At 41.6% G+C, this 20649-nt stretch overlaps 1 protein-coding gene across 1 annotated transcript in view; it reads left to right on the plus strand.

Annotated features, from left to right (window-relative positions):
* The first annotated feature begins 238 nt into the window (after window positions 1–238).
* The window catches only part of cd109 (CD109 molecule), a 29304-nt gene continuing 8893 nt past the window's right edge, over window positions 239–20649 (plus strand). Inside the window, exons 1-23 of the mRNA XM_030722057.1 lie at window positions 239–309; window positions 956–1122; window positions 1209–1237; window positions 2224–2460; window positions 2604–2729; window positions 3470–3509; window positions 3621–3702; window positions 3786–3879; window positions 4260–4377; window positions 7962–8071; window positions 8213–8476; window positions 8622–8723; window positions 9149–9211; window positions 9515–9688; window positions 10625–10777; window positions 11708–11797; window positions 14954–15020; window positions 15102–15210; window positions 16222–16339; window positions 16471–16584; window positions 16811–17029; window positions 18591–18732; window positions 19679–19855. Of these exons, the coding sequence (XP_030577917.1) occupies window positions 239–309; window positions 956–1122; window positions 1209–1237; window positions 2224–2460; window positions 2604–2729; window positions 3470–3509; window positions 3621–3702; window positions 3786–3879; window positions 4260–4377; window positions 7962–8071; window positions 8213–8476; window positions 8622–8723; window positions 9149–9211; window positions 9515–9688; window positions 10625–10777; window positions 11708–11797; window positions 14954–15020; window positions 15102–15210; window positions 16222–16339; window positions 16471–16584; window positions 16811–17029; window positions 18591–18732; window positions 19679–19855 (2866 nt within the window). The remainder of the gene's footprint in view (window positions 310–955; window positions 1123–1208; window positions 1238–2223; window positions 2461–2603; window positions 2730–3469; window positions 3510–3620; window positions 3703–3785; window positions 3880–4259; window positions 4378–7961; window positions 8072–8212; window positions 8477–8621; window positions 8724–9148; window positions 9212–9514; window positions 9689–10624; window positions 10778–11707; window positions 11798–14953; window positions 15021–15101; window positions 15211–16221; window positions 16340–16470; window positions 16585–16810; window positions 17030–18590; window positions 18733–19678; window positions 19856–20649) is intronic.

The following is a 20649-nucleotide window of genomic DNA, read 5'->3' on the forward strand; positions in this document are numbered from 1 at the left end:
TTCTAGTACTCTCATTAGGTCCTGAATCAGAGCAGAAAGACACAGAAATAAAAGCCTCCCTGTGGGATTCAGGTAAACTGAAACTGGTTCAGTTCACCAGGTGAGACTGTCTGATGATGATGATGATGATGATATCTGGATGAGGGTGTGGTTACTGTCTGCAGGTATGAAGGCTGACACCAGTATCAGCTGCTTCCTGTACTGAGAGAAGCTCCGTGGAGTGAATTTCATTCACGCGATGGCGCGTCTCTGCGTGTGGGGGGTTTTCAGCCTCGTTGTTCTCACCGCCGCTCAGAACACCACACACAGGTAAACACACTGGCCGAGCTGCAGGACTCACCTGGACAGGTTAAAGTGCTTCTTAATAGCTGTTTTTCTGTTAATCCACAACCTTTAAATATATCTGAACATATTTTAGGAAGTAAAACTATTTAAATCTAATCTTTCATTATTATTCAAACATATTTTATTGTTTTAAAGAGATTTTTACATCTGATCGTGTAAATATGCAAATATTCACACTTTAAGCTTTAAGATTGTAGAGAGATTTTTCAGCTCAGTTTCATTTTTATTGCTTATTATTTTGTTATTTATCATTCATTTCAAAGTGCCGTTAAAGTTTTAGCCCATATACTTAAAATCCATACATTTAGACAATTTATTAATTTCATTTCATTTATTTTATACATCGAAAAATTGGACACTTTGGGACTCCATACAGAGTGCTCCTTTTATATGACAGGAACTCATATAATATAATATAATATAATATAATATAATATAATATAATATAATATAATATAATATAATATAATATTCTTGCAGTGAAGGTTTTCTGACAGTTTGAGGACTTTGGACCCCCCCACCTCCCCCTTCAGGTTTTCCTGTCTAAACTGACTCTGTGTTCTCGATGCTGTTTTTTGTGCACATCTGAATATATTTATTTATTTTTCAGCCCTGACCCTCAGCCCTCCTACCTGCTCCTTGCTCCCAGCACGCTCCAGCCTGGAATCCCAACATCTGTATCGGTCACCATCCTGAAAGCGTCTCCGGTCTCTGTATCTGCTCGCATTATTCATGGAAACCAGACCATAGCCTCAAAATCTGCTACAGTTGAAGGAGGTATGCACCTGTTTCCCACCAACAAGAGTGCTTATGGTTCACCTTCTGATCATAGATTTAACCTCACTGTGAAATTATTTTTACAGGTTCGACCGAGCTGCTGACGCTGCTGCCCGTGAGTTGAAAATTTCCCTGTAACTGAGAGAGTCTATGAGGCCGGTCTCATAGAGTCCCATGTTCATGTTAATATGTCCAGTTTTTGGTGTGTATGAATAGTTTTACTCTTCAGGTAACAGGTAATTCTTTCATTTAAAATTCATTAAATCTGGTTAATTAAGTTTATTAAATATAAAAATAAATAAATATAGAGGCGACTGTTTGTTGTGATTTGGCACTATATAAATAAAATTGAATTGAATTGAAGTCTCTAGAAAAGCAGGATGAGGATGACCAGCATCCCACCAATGGAGTGAACTGAGATGTATTGAACACTACGTCATTTAATTCAGTCTGAGCTTTCTACAATGTAATTTGCAGAATTTCTCATATAACCGTTTAATTTTTTACTGCTTGGACTGTAGTCTGTTTTTTTTTTTTTTAATTACAGCACGCTGATAAGTCATTTCTTTCTTTTTAAATCTGAAACACAATCATTAGAAAAGTATTAGAAATCATTAGAAACACTTTTTGGTCAATATCTTTCCAAACAGGTTGTTTTACAGTTTAGCTGTTAAAACATAACTGTGGGTTTGGGGGCCTCCTTTTGGGCCCTAATAGCAGTTTCCTGGTAAAAGGGTGTGTGTGTGTGTGTGTGTGTGTGTGTGTGTGTGTGTGTGTGTGTGTGTGTGTGTGTGTGTGTGTGTGTGTGTGTCTATCAGCTGTGAGAACAAGGAGCAGTTTTCTGCTTTGAAAGCAGGTCAGTGGGACAGGTGTAAGCTGATGCTTCAGAGATCAGCTAAGATTCAGACAGATGTTCAGCAGATTCAGTTTAATCCTCTCCCAGCTGAGCTCTCAGCCCTCCGTAGTTCAGATTACAGACACCCGAGAAACTTTAAACTGGAGCGTCTTCAAAAACAGCTTTTTGGATCTCAGCCTTACATTGTTGAGAGAATAAACACACTTATCATTTCAGTGTTGATGAACTTCCCTGTATTGCTGCAGATAAATGAGAGCAAATCCCCCACCTGGGAGTCCTACATGCTGGAGGTCGAAGGTCACACAGGAGGAGTCCAGGTTTTCTCCAACTCCACAAAGCTGCATTTAGACCTCAGAGGTGTCTCCACCTTCATTCAAACAGACAAAGTGAACTACTTGCCCGGGCAGGCGGTGAAAATCAGAGCGGTGTCCATTCAGTCTGATGGGAGGCCCTTCGTCAGCCCCGTGGACATCATCATCAGGGTAAGAGTGATGTCGGTGCACGTAAAGCATGGATCCACTGTGCTGGATCCAGAGGCTTGTTGTTTCTATCCTTGTTGGACTTTTTTAAAAGCACAAGTTAAAGTTATAATAATCGTCTAATTAGCACGTTCTTCCTGGTCAAGGATCCGAGGGGGAACCTGCTCAGGCAGTGGCCGGCTGCAGACAGCGTCCTCGGTGTCGTGTCCAAAGAGTATCTGCTGTCCGAAAACCCTCCTCTGGGTCAGTGGACCATCGTCACTACAGTCAAAGTGAGTCAGTCCTCACAAAGGACCCAGAGGTGCACCTCTGCAGGGTAATCAAGCTGAACAAGCCTGAGCTAAACCAATCAAACACACCAAACACTGTTTCAGTCACACTGTCAGTTCATGTGACCTATAAAGTGCTCAGCATGAAAAACATCTTCAGCATTTTCTCATTATTCCCAGGTTTGCGTGAAAATATGAAACCCTGCAATAAAAACCAACCAGGATGCACGTTTGCTTATTTTCAACACTCGGGCCACCGCACTATTATCCAATAACGTCTATAAATGAGCCAAAAAAGAAAAAAGTGTAACTGTAACCACTTCCTTTGTTTCAAATAAAGTTTGAGTTTGCTCATTTATTAACCCTCTGAAGTCATTAGTGATGATCTGTTCTGGAGAAAATGTAAATTTTTTTGGGTTTGCTGAGTTTTTCAAACATATCTGATCTTGTTCTGTTATTTCCAGAGGAATCCGACCTCTGTGGAGTGGATAACTCCAAAAACTGTGCAGCTCAGTTTAAACAGCCCCACAGGCAAGAAGAGAAACGTGTAAATGTGATGGTGGGGGTAAAATGGGCTGGGCAATTAAAGCAATGACCTCAAGTTTCAGTAACTCATGACTCGTCCCGTGACTGTGAACAGGAACGATGGCGCCTCCGTGTGGCTGTAACACTTTTTACATGATTAAAGTCAGACAGGAAACATGGAGGAGGGTCTCTCTGTAATGCTTCTCTGTGTGTTGCAGGACGTTTCCACTGTGAAGCATTTCACTGTGGCTCATTATGGTACGTATGCTTTCTCTGACCTGCATCACAGGCTCAGCCTCCCCCTTTTAAACAATAAAAACACTAATCCATTCTGCATGTCTGTGTGTGTGTGTGTGTCTTTGGTTGCAGTGCTGCCAAAGTTTGAGGTTGTGATAGAGGCTCCAGATGTAATTTACCGTGAGGACACTCTGGAGGGCGCCGTCACAGCAAAGTGAGACTTTAGTTTCATGCAGTTTGTTTGTGAATGAAGTTTTTCCTGAAAATTAATTCTGATGATTGTGTTTCTGTCCACAGGTACACATACGGCAAGCCTGTTCAGGGACACCTGAATATAACATTCATCTATTACTTTCATGGTACTGATGAGTCTTACTACGAGGACAGAGAGGTTTGTGTTTCAGTTCAACGACTGTGTAATTGTTCCTTTAACATCTTTGACATTTTTCTTTTACATTTTTAATAGATCCTGAATTTTAATACAGCCAAAATTACCATAGCAGCCACAGTATACACAATTATTCATGCTGTCATGTTACCTGTGCTTTTCTAATAAAGTTATTTATGAAGTCATAATACAACTTATATAATAGTTGTTTTTGTTGTGTTTATATCAAAGTTTAAGATTACTATTTATCTTTGTTATTTTTAGTAATTAAATACTAATAAATTTTGACTGTTCAAACTCAAGATTTGTTTCAATGTAACCAACTTATATTTAATGCATTAACTCATCATCCATACTGAAAACGTCTGTACTGACTTTGTTAGATCGATGGTACCGAAAGGTTCTCATTCGATGCTCCTGACTATTTCACAATGAGATCAGCTTCCATGGGGAATATGGAGAGTGTAACAGTTGTGGCTCATGTGACCGAACACCTGACAGGTAATTACCAGGAAACCACAAAATATTTTTTTACTTTTTGTTGTATGTTCTCTTTGCATATATTTCATGCAGTATTTCCCAGCTTGAGTTTTATTCCAGGCTCTTTTTAACATTTATGAAATCAGTCAGTATTTCACTGTTTAATCAAGTTGATTCATTTGACTGAGTTGTAAAAACATTCAAACAAAACTACAGCCAAGAATCCGATCTTCTGCAGCCCGCTCACAGCTTAAGCTTAACATTTCACTCACTTGCTTTGATGTTTTATTGATTGGCAGGATACAGATACACATTCTGGATTAATCAATTATTTTATTAGCTGAAATTTCAAATAATAAATCATAAAAACTTGATAATTTCAAACTCAATTGTTTTTCCAAACTGGAAATTAAATCATTTGATGTAATAATTGTAAACCAATTCTTATCGCTCACCAGGATGTCGAGGCCTGCACTATGGGAATCACTGTACTGGCTCCATCGATGCTGGCTTTGCGTCACCATCATTGGTGTTAGCAAGGGCGTAACTTTGGGTCCAACATTGGGGGGGGGTTAAGCTCTCTGCCTATTGGGTTGTTAAGTGATGATGTAGAATTCCATTTCCGGGTCCAAGCTGTCATGTGATCAATATGCCGCAATGCTGTTTCGATGGTTGTTTTAACCAATCTGACTCAAGAAAAACACACTCAGCTGTGATTTTACCGATGAGAAAGAGAAGTGGAAATGGCTGCAGTTGATAAAGTATGTTACAATCATCTTTAACAGTGAACAGTGATTGGTTATGCCATTGCTGTTTATTTAGGAACAAACTTGGACCCGGAAATGATGTCAGATTAAAAGACCAGATTTATTTATTTATTTATTAAATAATTTACTTTTCTAAAAGGATTCAGGAGATTTGGGGTTAACTGTATTAGAAATACATTGTAATGCTTTTATTATTGTTGTCGACCAACAATGAAAAATTTCTGGTTGTCCGCGTTTTGGTGCTCTTTTCATTTTTTCGAATTACACCCACTCCCCAGCAGCTGCTTCCACAAGCAAACGGTGAATGCTGCTGCTTGGTAGAAAAAGTGGGTTGGGTGATACCACCCACAGGAAACGAATCCGACTTATTACCGGCTATACGGACCAAGCTCTCACTGCGGTTGTACAGAGACTGAACGGCCCACAACAATGGGCCAGACACCCCATACTGCCACAGGACCTCCTGTAGGATACCCTGAGGGACATGGTTGAATGCCTTCTCCAAGTCCACAAAGCACATGAAGACTGGTTGGGCAAACTTGAGAGGAAAAAGAGCTGGTCCAACGTTCCACGACGAAAACCGCATTGTTCCTCCTGGATCCGAGGTTTGACTAACGGACGGACCCTCCTTTCCAGCACCCTGGCATAGACTTTACCGGGGAGGCTGAGGAGTGTGATCCCTTGGAAGTTGGAGCACACCCTTTGGTCTCCCTTCTTAAAGATGGCCCCAGATCTCCATGTGATGTTGCAGAGGCGTGTCAACCAAGACAGCCCTACAACATCTAGAGCCTTCAGGAACTCAGGGCGAATCTCGTCCACCCCAGGGGCCCTGCCACCAAGGAGTTGTTTAACCACCTAAGTGACCTCACCCCTGGTGATGGGTAAGTCATTCCCCTCGTCCCCAGACTCTGCTTCCACTAGAGAAGGCGTGCCAGTGGGATTCAGGAGGTCTTCGAAGTATTCCTTCCACCGTCCGACTAAAGCCTCAGTTGAAGTCAGCAGCACCCCACCCGCACTATAAACCGTGTGAGTGGAGCACTGCTTTAACCTCCTGAGTCGCCTGACGATTTGCCAGAATCGCTTTGATCCTGTCCGAAAGTCTTTTTCCGTAGCCTCACCGAACTCCTCCCACACCCGCTGTCAGCTGCCTCCGGAGTCCCACAGGCTAACCAAGCCTAATAGGACTCCTTCTTCAGCTTGATGGCTCCCTTCACCTCTGGTGACCACCATCTGGTTTGGTGGTTACCACCACCACAGGCACCAACCACCTTGCAGCCACACCTCTGAGCAGCAGCCTCAACAATGGAAGTGTGGAACATGGTCCATTCGGACTCAATGTCCTCAGCCTCCCTCGGAATGCTGTCAAAGTTCTGCCGGAGGTGGGTGTTGAAGATCTCCCGGACTGGGGCTTCTGCCAGGTGTTCCCAGTGCACCCTCACAATACGTTTAGGTGCGCCAGGTATGTCCAGCATCCTCCCCATGCCACCTGATCCAACTTACTACCAGGTGGTGATCAGCTGACAGCTCAGCTGCTCTCTTCACCCGAGTGTCCAGAACATACGGCCGCAGATCTGGTGATACGGTTACAAAATCGAACATTGACCTGCGACCTAGGGTGTCCTGGTGCCATGTGCACTTATGGACATCCCTATGTTCGAACATGGTGTTCGTTATGGACAAACTGTGGTTTGCGCAGAAGTCCAATAACAAAACACCATTTGGGTTCAGACCGGGCAGGCCGTTCCTCCCAATCATGTCCCCCCCCCCCCCAGCGACTCCAAAAACGGTGGGTACTTTAAGCGCAAACAACAGTCAGGACCCATTCCCCGGCCTGTAGGAAGCAACCCTCTGGTCCACCGGTGAAAACTCCGACGTACAGGCAGCAAGCCGGGGGATACAAGAATACCCACCCCAGCTCACCGCCTCTCACAGAGGGCAACTCCAGACTGGAACAAAGTCCAGCCCCTTTCCAGGAGACTGGTTTCCAGAGCCCAGGCCATGCGTTGAGGTGAGCCCAACTATATCTAGCTGGTATCTATCAACCTCACACACTAACTCAGGCTCCTTCCCCACCAGAGAGGTGACATTCCATGTCCCAATAACCATTCTCGATTGCCGGGGATTGGTCCACCAGGGCCTCTGCCCTTGGCCGCCGCCCGACACACACTGCAACCGACCCCTATGATGCCTCCTGTGGGTGGTGGGCCTACAGGAGGGCGGGCCCATGTAACCTCTTTGGGCACCACGGGCTAATGCCCGGCCTCCAGATGCTCTCCCTCGAGCTCCTTCCCCAGGCCTGGCTCCAGGGTGGGGACCCGGTAACCCTATGCCGGGCAGGGTAAACTGTTCCCTTGTTGTTGCAGACATAGGGGTCTTCTGAACTGCTCTTTGTCTGGACCCTCTCCCAGGACCAGTTTGCCATGGGAGACCCTACCAGGGGGACAAGCCCCCGGGCAACATAGCTCCTGGGATCACTGGGACGCACAAACCCCTCCACCACAACAAGGTGGCGATTCACAGAGGAGGCAAACTAATGTTTTGTTTTTTGAAGATCTTTATTATCCCCTAAGGGCAACTTGCTCCACAGCCAAAAAACAAAACAAACGAGTCTTTAACATAAAATCTATTCTAAAATATTATGTTGATTATTTTCTCTCTCCTGTGGGGTCTGTTGAACACCTGTAGTACAGCCTGAACTGAGCAGCAATGGGACTTTTGTTTTAAACTGTTATAGTTTTTTTTTTATTATTAATTTTAATCTTTAATGAATTACTTTTTTGAAAATCTAATCAGCTGTTGTTGTTTGTGGTGCTGAAACTGTGACTCCTCATCTTGTAGGCCTTATGTATAACAGTACAGTGAAAGTGGCTTTCTCCAAAACCAGATATAAAGTTTCCTTCGAAAGCTATCCCACATTACTGAAGCCCTCTTTAACCTTCACTACCATGGTAAGAAAAGCAGCATTTAAGTAAAGTGTTAACATCTTTTTATTGCCTATTCTAAACCATACATAACAGAATTCCCAAAATGTTTTTAATGTAAAAAAAAAAAAAAATCCTCCGCTAATATCTATTTTTTCAATTTTGCAGCTGAAAGTATCTACATACAACAATCAGCCACTGTCACTTGATGATCAGCAAAAGATTGTTGAAGTTTCAGTGATTCAACTAAAGTACAGACGTTGGATGGATTGGATGGGACACATGGTGGAAGACCAGGACAGTCATGAATCAGAAACTTTGGGAAGCCCAAAGGAGACGCCACCTACAGGAATGATTTTTGACGTGCCTGCAGATGGACTCATACCTTTCAGCATTGAGATCATGAATGAAACAGAGGTGCTCAGTATTGATGTAAGTTGCAAAATAATGCCTGACAATAAAGCCATCTACAAAATTAAATATCCTTAAAATCAAATAAACAGAAATAACATTAACAAAAAAAACAAAAAACAAAATTAAACCCACAAACATGACGATGTAATTTCTTTCTTTTCAGGCCTCCTTTGAGGACAGCCATAGCAATTTATATCTACAGAGAAGCTACACGTCCCCCAGTCAGACCTACCTGCAGATTCAGAAACTCTCCGCACCTCCACAGGTAATCCTGAAGAACACAAGGAACTAATTCCAATGACCACTGTGTGAGGGTTGCAGCCATGCTGCTGTCCACGAGACAGAATGACAAAAGGTGTATCATTACTTTAGTGATGTTCCTAAACTAACACACCTCAATCACATCTACAGTTCCCACTACCACTGACACATTATGGGAGAGATGGCATTTAACTAGTGATTATACACATGCAGTTTTTATGTCCTGCTGATCATCGAAATTAAAGTTAAGTTAGATAATCTTCAGAATGACACCCAGGTGTGTTTCAAGATGGCTGCCACATTGTGAGACTTGTTGAAGGACTTTTCCAACGTACACTTGCTACCTGATCGTGGTTGTGAAATAAAATACAAAACATTTACACTCATTTACTTGGTGGAAAACTAAGTCACCATTTTGCCTCCTTTCAGGTTGGCTCGCCCCTCCTGCTGCACATTCAGAGTAATTTTCCACTGACTGACGTTCACTACATGGTAAGAAATGTTTGATAAGCCTCAGAAAATCCAACTTTATCTCACTTACATTTAATTGAATTAATATATGAATAAAACATAAGCAAATGAATACATTATTTTCCAACTTTTTGTTTTCGCCCTAGGGGTGACAAATCAATAATGCATTTTTAAGTATGCAGTTCACTGCTGCAAGAGAAAGAAAATAAACATTTTACAGCAGCTAATTAGCTAAACTTTATCATTACACACACATTTCAAATGTCACAGCATGCTGCATGCTCCCTGTAAGGCCTCGGTAACCTCTGTATCCTTTCTGTGAAGGTCAAGTCCAGAGGTCAGGTGGTTTCTGCTGGGAAAAGCTCCTCTAACCTGACCCTGGTCCCAGAGGTCTCCTGGGGTCCTCTGGCCTGCATCATCATTTACTGTGTACATCCCAGCGGAGAAGTCCTCAATGATGCAATCCAGCTGCCAATCATCCAGCTTTTAAAAAACCAAGTGACTGATCATTTCAGTTCTTCTATTTTTTATCTGAAAATCATCGTATTTGTCTTTTATTTTAAGTACTATGAACATGAAGTTATGGAGCTGGAAAAAACAGTAAAGAAAAAGGTACAAGATAGATGCCGTTAAGTAAAAAGCAAACATAACCGTCAGCAGGCCTTTTCTCAGCGTCTGTTCTTGGATATAAATAGTTCCATATGAAAGCTGTAACATCCTGCATGACGTCCTTCTTTGACTTTCCAGCAATTACACCAGAACAAATAAAACATTCTGGTTTGTGAGGAGAAGAAACAACAAGCTGTGAGGGTCACACGAGCTGTTGACCTCCTGCTTATCCCACTGAGCTAAACAATAACACACTGAGTAAAAAGGCCACGAGACCAAATTTACATGCAGATCAGTGTAAACGGCTTGAACATGTTTATATATATTTTAAATGGCTGCCATAATACTACACACACAATTTAGTGACCAAATAATTAATTGCTGCTCAGATGTCACTGGAAAAAAAGGACGCATGAATTTGATTTCTTCACTGCATTAATGTGAACATATTTCTTACTTTATAAGCGATGGTCTGACTGGACCTCCATCGCACTTTATGCTTAGCTCTATTTTTTTATTCTGGACTCTCACCTCCCACTTCGGGCTGTTTTCTAATTGGTAGGCAGGACCTTTGTCCCTGAGATGACCACATTTAGCATCTTATATTATTTGGCATATCACTGAAATCATACAGATTGAAAAGTAGAAAAAAGCTTTTAGTTTAGAGCAGTCTGAGCTTTTGACTCACAGAGATAACTCGAACATATGCTGGTTTAAATTATTGTCCATGTTTAATATGAACATCCACCATTAGAGCAGGAGATATTATAGTAAACCATAATAGTACTGTTTCTGGTATGTGACTGATCGGCCTGTGATCGGCAGGTCTCTGTTAGATGGAGCAGTGCTGTGAGGAGGCCGGCTGAGGATGTGACCCTGAAGGTGAACGTATCGGAGCCCGACTCACTGGTCGGGATCCTGGTGGTTGACAAGGCGACGCGTTGGGCGGGATCAAACAATGACATCACCAAGGAGACGGTGGGCAGACCTGCTGAATCGCTGCTTGTCTACAGCATGAGCATCACTCTGTTACAATAATGTGCAAATATTAAAATAAGCAGCATCACAGTGGGGCTTTAAGGTGGGCTGTGTAAAGGAAAAGATGCAGGTTCTGTTTAGCTTCAGTGAAATATCCTCAGCAACTGAGGAAGCAAGCAAGCAAAAACTTTTTTCCGTATGCCTGTATCAGTCTCTCACATCACTGTCGAAAAATTTTGGCTGTAGAGTCTGAGATGGAGCTCTTGTACATCTGTACATCAAGTACTTGCAGCACCTGGCTGCTACTTACCCTCTTCATCTCTGTAGAAGCTGAAAGGGTGGACTTAAGTTTCCACCGGCCTGCACTGAACCCCACAAACAAGTTTAAAAAGTAATATATGGAGACGATGGGCAGTTTAGGATAGTTTGGATAAAAGTTCTTGAACTAAATCAATTATTTGTGACTAAGTTGTTAATAATAAAACGTCAGCCTGTGAGGCAGCTCACTGTGACTTCAGTCTGACCCTGAGTCAGAGAGAGATCAAACTTGGAACCTCGAGTCATGGTGTTTTTGGTTGCACAGACTGTTGTTGATCGTGTAACCTGCTTTCTTGTTTACAGTCTGTCCTGTGAATACCGGCAGCTTCCACTACTCCTCGGGGTCCTCTCCAGTTTAATGTTCTCTGCCTTTATATTCATGCATGTTCTGGTGTATCATCCTATCAGGTTCACCTGTGAAACCAGACCTACTTTCACACCCAAGTATCAGTTTAACAAGGCTGCAGCACCATGAACTCTTTTATCAGACATCTCAGCTGGTTTTAAACAATAACAGCTCGTTTTTCTGTCCCAGAAAAGTTTGTTTTCTGCTTTGTGTGTCTGTTTGGGGTGTAACAGTAGCAGCTCTAAGATCGCTGGTGTTGCTTTCAGGTGATGAAGCAGATGGAGGAGTTTGGCTTCTCCATGGCGGACGCCCATAACGATGTGTCACAAATGGGGGATCCGTACTCTGTCTTCAAGGTTAGCCTCCCCAGAGAAACATCACATCTGTGTAGTGATTAACGAGACCTATTCTGCTCATTTCCAGCTCCATATTTTTATTTTTGTTCTCTGCTATAATAGTAACTTTGTTTGAGTCACAGTTCAAAATAATCCTTATTTAGCTTCTAATGGGCCTCAGTCCAGCTACTCAGTTCAGCCACTGTGGAACAAGCTGTTTCATCTCCACTCCCTTTGAGCCAACTTTCTTCTGATTGGCTGTCTCTCACAAACAGAAAGTTTGAATAGCAGTTGGGTGGGGCTTCTGTACTCACAGCCAGAATTGTGTGCCTGAGATGTCATGGTCCCGAGTCTAGGACTGAGTGTTTTCTCTTTTTCTGATTCTTTGATTTCTGAGTTCTGTTCGTGGTTTTTGCATTTAGTTCCTGTGTTTCCTCTGTGTGCCAGACTCCCTGATGTTTCTGTGTCCTACTTCTTAGTCCTGGGCTTTGTATTCAGTCTTTCCTGTTTTACTTTGACAGTCTGTTGTATCTTGTGCACTTTATTTATTTTCCTGCTAAAGGTAGTGCCGGTAAAACGGCTGCATGACCTCAGACACCTGTCCCCCCCGTTTGTTTCTGTGTTTGTATTTCTTGGATGGGTGTTCTGTTAACTGTAATTTCCCCATTGTGGGACTAATACAGTGCCTTGCGAAAGTATTCGGCCCCCTTGAACTTTTCAACCTTTTGCCACATTTCGGGCTTCAAACATAAAGATATAAAATTTTAATTTTTTGTGAAGAATCAACAACAAGTGGGACACAATCGTGAAGTGGAATAAAATTTATTGGATGTGTCAAACTTTTTTAACAAATAAAAAACTGAAAAGTGGGGCGTGCAATATTATTGGGCCCCTTTACTTTCAGTGCAGAAAACTCACTCCAGAAGTTCAGTGAGGATCTCTGAATGATCCAATGTTGTCCCAAATGACTGATGATGATAAATAGAATCCACCTGTGTGTAATCAAGTCTCCATATAAATGCACCTGCTCTGTGATGGTCTCAGGGTTCTGTTCAAAGCACAGAGAGCATCATGAAGACCAAAGAACACACCAGGCAGGTCCGAGATACTGTTGTGGAGAAGTTCAAAGCCGGATTTGGATACAAAAAGATTTCCCAAGCTTTAAACATCTCAAGGAGCACTGTGCAAGCAATCATATTGAAATGGAAGGAGTATCAGACCACTGCAAATCTACCAAGACCCGGCCGTCCCTCTAAACTTTCATCTCAAACAAGGAGAAGACCGATCAGAGATGCAGCCAAGAGGCCCATGATCACTCTGGATGAACTGCAGAGATCTACAGCTGAGGTGGGAGAGTCTGTCCATAGAACAACAATCAGTCGTACACTGCACAAATCTGGCCTTTATGGAAGAGTGGCAAGAAGAAAGCCATTTCTCAAAGATATCCATAAAAAGTCTCGTTTAAAGTTTGCCACAAGCCACAAGGGAGACACACCAAACATGTGTAAGAAGGTGCTCTGGTCAGATCAAACCAAAATCTAACTGTTTGGCCACAATGCAAAACGATATGTTTGGCGTAAAAGCAACACAGCTCATCACCCTGAACACACCGTCCCCACTGTCAAACATGGTGGTGGCAGCATCATGGTTTGGGCCTGCTTTTCGTCAGCAGGGACAGGGAAGATGGTCAAAATTGATGGGAAGATGGATGGGGCCAAATACAGGACCATTCTGCAAGAGACCTGAGACTGGGACGGAGATTTATCTTCCAACAAGACAACGATCCAAAACATAACGCCAAATCTACAATGGAATGGTTCACATATAAATGTATCCAGGTGTTGGAACGGCCAAGTCAAAGTCCAGACCTGAATCCAATCGAGAATCTGCGGAAAGAGCTGAAGACCGCTGTTCACAAACGCTCTCCATCCAACCTCACTGAGCTCGAGCTGTTTTGCAAGGAAGAATGGGCAAGAAGTTCAGTCTCTCCATGTGCAAAACTGATAGAGATATACCCCAAGTGACTTGCAGCTGTAATTGCAGCAAAAGGTGGCGCTACAAAGGATTAACGCAAGGGGGCCAAATAATATTGCACGCCCCACTTTTCAGTTTTTTATTTGTTAAAAAAGTTTGACACATCCAATAAATTTCATTCCACTTCACGATTGTGTCCCACTTGTTGTTGATTCTTGACAAAAAATTAAAATTTTATATCTTTATGTTTGAAGCCTGAAATGTGGCAAAAGGTTGAAAAGTTCAAGGGGGCCGAATACTTTCGCAAGGCACTGTAAAGGTATTCATTCATTCATTCATTTTTGCTTCCTTTGTCTTTTCAGTGAGATTCTGTTCAGCTGTGTTCCCTGGCTGGTCCAATTGCCCTGATTCCCTGATGTATATCCTGTCTCTGTTTTTCTCTTGTCTTTTGTCGCATCCTTCTCATTGGCTCCTGCCCACCATGTGCTCTCCCTCTGTCTGTATCCTGTTTTGTAAAGTTCCTTATTTTATTCTGCTGGCCCCATCCAGCAAAATTAAAGTTGATATCATTGGTCAGTCCTGTCCTGCTTTGGGGTTCTAAAACCTGCCTGCCACAGGGTTTGATGACAGTATTTAGGATATGCTATGCCAAAATGTACCTGTGAGACAAAAATTAGAAGGTAATGTCTTCTAGTTTGTGAATATTTTTCCTATCTAGTATGTGGCTATGATCTAACCATAACCCCAGACAGGCTGCTGATGACCTAGAAGATGTTAGGAGAGTAGGTTTTTCCAGCTCGATGACGTTTTACCACATATTCTCATTCCAGTGTGTCAAATTCTGACTTTTTCTACCACCTGAAAAGCAAAGTGATAACAACTCAATTTTAAAGAAATAAAAACCAATAAGATGATGGTGACAGTGGCTGTAAGTTCAAAGGTTCATAAGCCAGACTGCAGTTCGTCTCCAATTTGAACCTTTGCTGGTGTTCTTTGCTCTCACTATCTTTAATTTTTACTTCCACTTTGACCTGCTGGTTTGGTTTAGGCACTAGTCCTTGGTTAAGTTAACATGTGTCCCACCACAACAATAACCCTGCATGTAGAGAAATGATGCTTACCCAGTGTGTTTGAATGTAATAACAAAAGGTCCTTCATTTAATAATCAACAGTATGTAATTAGAGGTGTATTTTTTTGTACAGTCATGTGATCTTGTGGTGTTGACTGATGCCAGTTTGCATATGATGCATCTGCTCAATCCTGGATTTCGTAAGTGATTAATAAAAGTTTGTTTTTCACTGTTACTGAAATAATTAAAGCATTGTGACAGCTGATCCCCTTTTTAAATAGCAGGGGAGGTAATGTTTTACAATGCCAAGACAGATGATCCACCTGTAGAGGAACGACGTGAGCGATTGTACTTTCCAGAGACCTGGATTTGGATGGATATCAACACAAGGTGATGTTTCAAGATTGTACTGCAGAAACATCTGCCTCTGGCTATTTCCTGTTAGCTGCTGTTAACTGAAAGATGAAGCTTGGTTAGTTTATTTAACTTAAAACAGGTAAATGGTGGAGATGATTATTGATACTGTTGCTGTATGAATCTGCAGGGGGAAAGACTCCCACAAATAGCACAAAGCAACCAAAAAAACCTCAAACGCCTGATAAAGTTTCACCAAAACCAAGCTTAGATTAATTAAGGCCAGAAACAGGTAAAAAATGTTTGGAAGCTTATTTTGGCAAAAATTAAGCACACAGGACCAACATAGGCTTTTCATATAGTTAGAAAATGTCAGGCAGAACTATGTAGAACTATGTAATTTGAACACTGCCGCCTGATCGCCAATGCCTGAGGCCTCCACTCTTGTTCACTTTTACACCACTACACCATTGTGTGGTCTAGCAGATCAGTTCAAAGGCCTCTTTGAATTCTCTAAAATAGGCCAAATATTAGACAGGAACAAGCTGTGAATGTGGCGCAGCAGGTGTGGAAATCATCCAAAGCTCCCGGAGATAAATTCACCAAGGAAGTGGAAGCCCTCCTGTGACCCTGAAAAGGATAAGCAGAGGAGAATAGATGGATGGATTTTTATTTGTGCAACAATACAATGTTTTAATAGATAGGAAAGAGTATATTTGATACTAAGATTTACATCATTTTTCAACACCAAGATGTGTTTTTAATACTTCCTATTACATTAAAATACCAAAGAACCAGGTGAAATTAAATGTCATGAAAAAAGATCGATGTTTTCTTTGTTCACTTTTGGGGAGGGGGGGTCTGAAAAAAGAGTACTCTTTGTATATTTTGAAAAATGTTGACAATTGTGAATGACCCCTAAACTAAAATATGCTGTTTGTAACAAACTTTCTTGATGAACTGCAGTATATGATTCATCAGAAACCTTTGGGTCAGATGCTGTTTGTTTTAATTTAAAGGTCACATTTATGCCCTTTTTTTTTGCAGTAATTCCAACACAAAGGAGATACCTCTAACTGTACCGGACAGCATCACAACCTGGACCGCCACCGCCTTTGTGATGTCTGAGAATCTGGGACTGGGAATTGTAGAGCAACCAGCAGAGGTATGTAGAGCCCTTTTATATACAGTGATTTTTGTTTTTAACCCTGTATTATTAGATGCAGTCACAGCAGGGCTGTTTGCAGTACTGATATGAGTAGTAGCATCATATGTAACCCAGGTTTCTTCCTGCAGCTCACAGTGTTCCAGGATTTCTTTCTGTCCTTGAATCTTCCAGCCTTCGTTATACGAGGAGAGGAGCTGGTGCTGGAGATCATTCTGTTCAACTACCTCCAGCAGGACCAGAAGGTGAGTCTGCTTCACCTCAAACACTGTATTTTAAAAACAGGAGGATGACAAAAGACATATCAGACCAATCAGGACTCAGAATCTCTTTTTTTTATTTTCCGGGTCTCTGCACTTTAACATTACTGTAAATCTGCCAGCATTATTGACTGGATCATATTTAAATATCAGTTAATGTGACATTTTATAAACGGTGATCTGGGCGGACGCTCTGTGCCTGTGTCATCAGGTCACCGTCAGTGTTGCACAGAGTGAGACCTTCGAGTTCGTCTTCCCAGACAACGAGCAGCTCTCCACGCCCGGTGTTCATCAAGTGTTTGTGAAGAATGAAAGTGGAGCCACGGTCCTCATTCCCATCAGGCCACTCATCCTCGGGGAAATCCCGGTCTCTGTGCAAGCCAAGTCGGAGGCAGCGTCTGACTTTGTCCGCACAACGGTGCTCGTCAAGGTGCTGAAGAAAAATCCACACAATCATTACAAAGACTGCGTAAATAATCGGTTTGGGATAAAAATACATTTATTTGTTAATTTTGCAGCACTTTAACTCCCACATTTAGCATATCAACACATGTATTTTACTACTTCAGTTTTTCTTTAGATTTTTTTTTATGTTTCTGCAGTTTAGTGAAGAACAATCACATGAATTTTATAAGTTTCAAAACGTATTGTTGGCAAATAAATCAAAACAGAAAGCAAATAAAGAAAAATTTATTAGAAGAACTGATTATAATCTGAACCATAAGGTAATACAAATCTGGTGCTTACGATTGCTTTGGATGCTGCTGTGGTTGCCAGTAGTTTGCATGGAAGTTGCCAACTTGTCTGCAAACACTCACTAACTACCTGCCAAGCAGTAGTGAAACTGTGAAAAGTGAGATAGAAACCAGAAAAGGAGAGTGTCTGACTTCAAAATTTAAGTTGTGCTTTTGAAATGCTTTGGTTTACTCTGAAGGTGAAGAGTATCCATTCATTGCAGTTCAGAGAATAAAATGAAGAGTGTTTGCAGACAAGTTGGTGTCTTCCATGCAAACTAGTGGTGATTTCAGCAATCTGCTAGCAACCAGTGTTAATTTTGACAGCAAATTTTAATTTAGTTTTAGTCATAATTTCGTCATATGAATAGTTTTAGTTTTAGTCAACGAATTAGGATAAGAATATAGTCGACTAAATCTACAGTCAATTCAGTCGACTAAAATATAAAGGTGTAAAATGTAAATGCTTTTTCTTCACTTCCCTTGAATTAGCCATTATACACACTTACACAAAATTAAACATTTCTTAAAAGTTATGGAATATTATTAATGCTTGAAAGACCAATACACACACAAACATATTGAACAAACAACATATTTATTTACCTGACCTTGTTTATTGAGCTTAACAACAAAATTTTGATGAGTAGGCCTGCTATGCCTGCAAAATTCACAGGCTAGTTTGGCCTTCACGGGTTTAGATCAAATTTGTGCAACTGTGCATTTGATTGGATGTTTTCCCAACTTGTCCCTGCCTTTCACAAAATTTAATAAGTTCTGATTGGATGTCGTCCCCGCCAAGCATTTTCGTCTCGTTTTCATTCATCAACAAAAGTGTAAATTCTGTCATTGTTTTTATCCTTTTAGGTAGTTTTTATTTCGTTATCATCTAATTTTTGTCGTGAAAAAAAGGGTCATTGACGAAAACTATGACAAAAATAGTTCATCAACGAAATTAGCACTGCAAGCAACCAAAGAAAATCACATCGACCGGTCTCTTGGCCTGTGTTACAGAAAAAGCCACTTCCAGGTTTTTAACTGATAATGAAACAACTTATGAGAGTGGAAGGTGAACCCGTCATATCATAGCTCTCGGAGCCCCAAACAAACACAAACAGGCAGGAAACTCTGCGACCCTCACCAGCTGCTCCTCTGTAACCAAAGAAATGTTGATCTGGTTTTCCATCTCTTCCTTTCCCAGAAATACGACACCATTTCAGTCTGTGTCCTTCTTTTTCACATTTGTTGGTCCTGCAGGCTGAAGGTCTCGAGCAGTCGTTCTCCACCTCGCTGCTACTTGAACTTTCACCATCACAGTTGAGGCTTTCCAGAAACGTCACGTTCACCTTTCCGCCAGATGTCGTGGCGGGTAGCGAGAGAGCTTCGGTGATGGCTGTCGGTATGTAAACACACCAAGGAGAAACCTTGAGTCACAGATTGAAATCACCTGAGATTGCAGGCTGATTGCTGATAAACAACAAACCAGGAGACAACAATTCCTAACAATGAGGTTTACTGAAGTTGTTTTCACACACGAGCTTTGGATAATTGTGGCAGAAATAGCTTGGAAATATTCCACAGTTGTCCTTTGTCACATGTAGCACATAACAGGAAATAGTCTGTTTTAGACGCCTTTTCATCAGGCTGGAGAACCACCTGGATGGGGTGTGGGGGAGGTCAGTTAAAGAGCTGTTAATGTCTGTTCTAACCTTTGTCCTCAAAGGTTCTGGATAAATTCAGGGCTGAAGCGCACATGTAAAAACATCTTGTTTGTAGGAACTTCCTGTCCACAACTTACAGTAAAATACACGCAAAAGTACAGTGTAACCCTTCTGACTGGTACTTAGCAGACAACAGTGGAACAGTCATGGGTGGGAGGCACTGATTGCCTTTGCAGCCTTTATAAGATGCAGAGAAGACGATTTCTAAACCCTTTTCCTGATCCCAAAGTACCAAATCAAAAAATGGTACCCAAATCCATAAAAGGCCCTTTTTCTAAATGCTCCCTTCAGGGTAAGCAGACTTCATTTTGAAATAAAATAATACCACAGTCCTAAAGTGCTACAGAATTAATTATCCCACCCCTCACTCAAACTTCCTTTTGGTTATACTGTACCCTGTATTGATACCATGCAGTTATATTTACTTACAACATAAGTTCCTCCTAAATGTAAAGCAGAAAGTGTTTTATATTTAAAATTTAGATAGGTAATTTTGTTGCTTTTATCCAAAGCATTTCTGGCATATTTCATGTATCTCCTCCAAAACAAAGCTACTGTTTAAGTGAAAAATCTCACTGTTGCTTTTCATGACATCCCCTTTGTCTGGTTTCGATGATGATGAAGGTGATATCCTCGGCCCATCCATCAGCGGTCTGGACTCGCTGATCCAGATGCCTTATGGCTGTGGGGAACAGAACATGATTAACTTTGCACCAAACATCTACATCCTCCGGTATCTGAGCGCCACAGGACAGGATGATCAGAAAATCACCGATCAAGCCATAAACTACATGATGAAAGGTAGAGCAACATGTCACAGTAACATGTCAAAAAAGTACCTCTGACAAGCTCGTGGCTATTGTTCCTACATCAGTTAAGCTTTTCAGATCCTTTAAGGAATGGGATCAAATTCAAGGTCAGATCCAGAAAATGGTCGACCTGGCATCAACCCTCTTCCATTTTTAATTTTTATAGTTGTTTTTTTTTTAATAAATCATCTTCCTTGTTACATACTTTAAGCTAGTTGTAAAAAAATGGGGTTTTGTCCGGGATATTCAAACCTATTGGTGAGGTTAGAACTTGAGTTTCTGCTAATCACCAAGCCACTCAGGTTTTCATGGGTTACCATACCTCCCTTTGGTAGGTTAAAGCAGCTGATCTCAAAAGCAGTTCAACGAGGTTATTGCTTTTACTTTGGCGTGACAGAGAACGTCAGTGTTTTGGGAACATTTCAGTGATTCCTAGAGGATCGACATTTTCCAGTTGCTATCACAAGTACCTGTCTAAAGCCCTTACTTACTGGTTATTACTTCACCAGTAAATTAGACAGTAAATCCTGGGTGATGTTTTTAGACCCATCCTCAATACTGCAGCAGCACCAAATTTCATGAAAAGGAAATTAAGCACAACAAATGCTGCATTCATTCGAGTTATGGTAGTGTTAGGCAGGCTCTTCAGTGACACAAAGTATGTCTCAGTGTCTTATATAAAAAATAAAACATAATAAGAAGTAGAGTCTGCTCTGTCATGTCCTGCAGAAATCCTCTGTGCTACATTTCCAGTCCGGTCTGTTGTTCTGGTGAATATCCAGGTAT

Source organism: Archocentrus centrarchus, chromosome 24, assembly GCF_007364275.1.
Source record: "Archocentrus centrarchus isolate MPI-CPG fArcCen1 chromosome 24, fArcCen1, whole genome shotgun sequence".
Taxonomy (NCBI): Eukaryota; Metazoa; Chordata; class Actinopteri; order Cichliformes; family Cichlidae; genus Archocentrus; species Archocentrus centrarchus.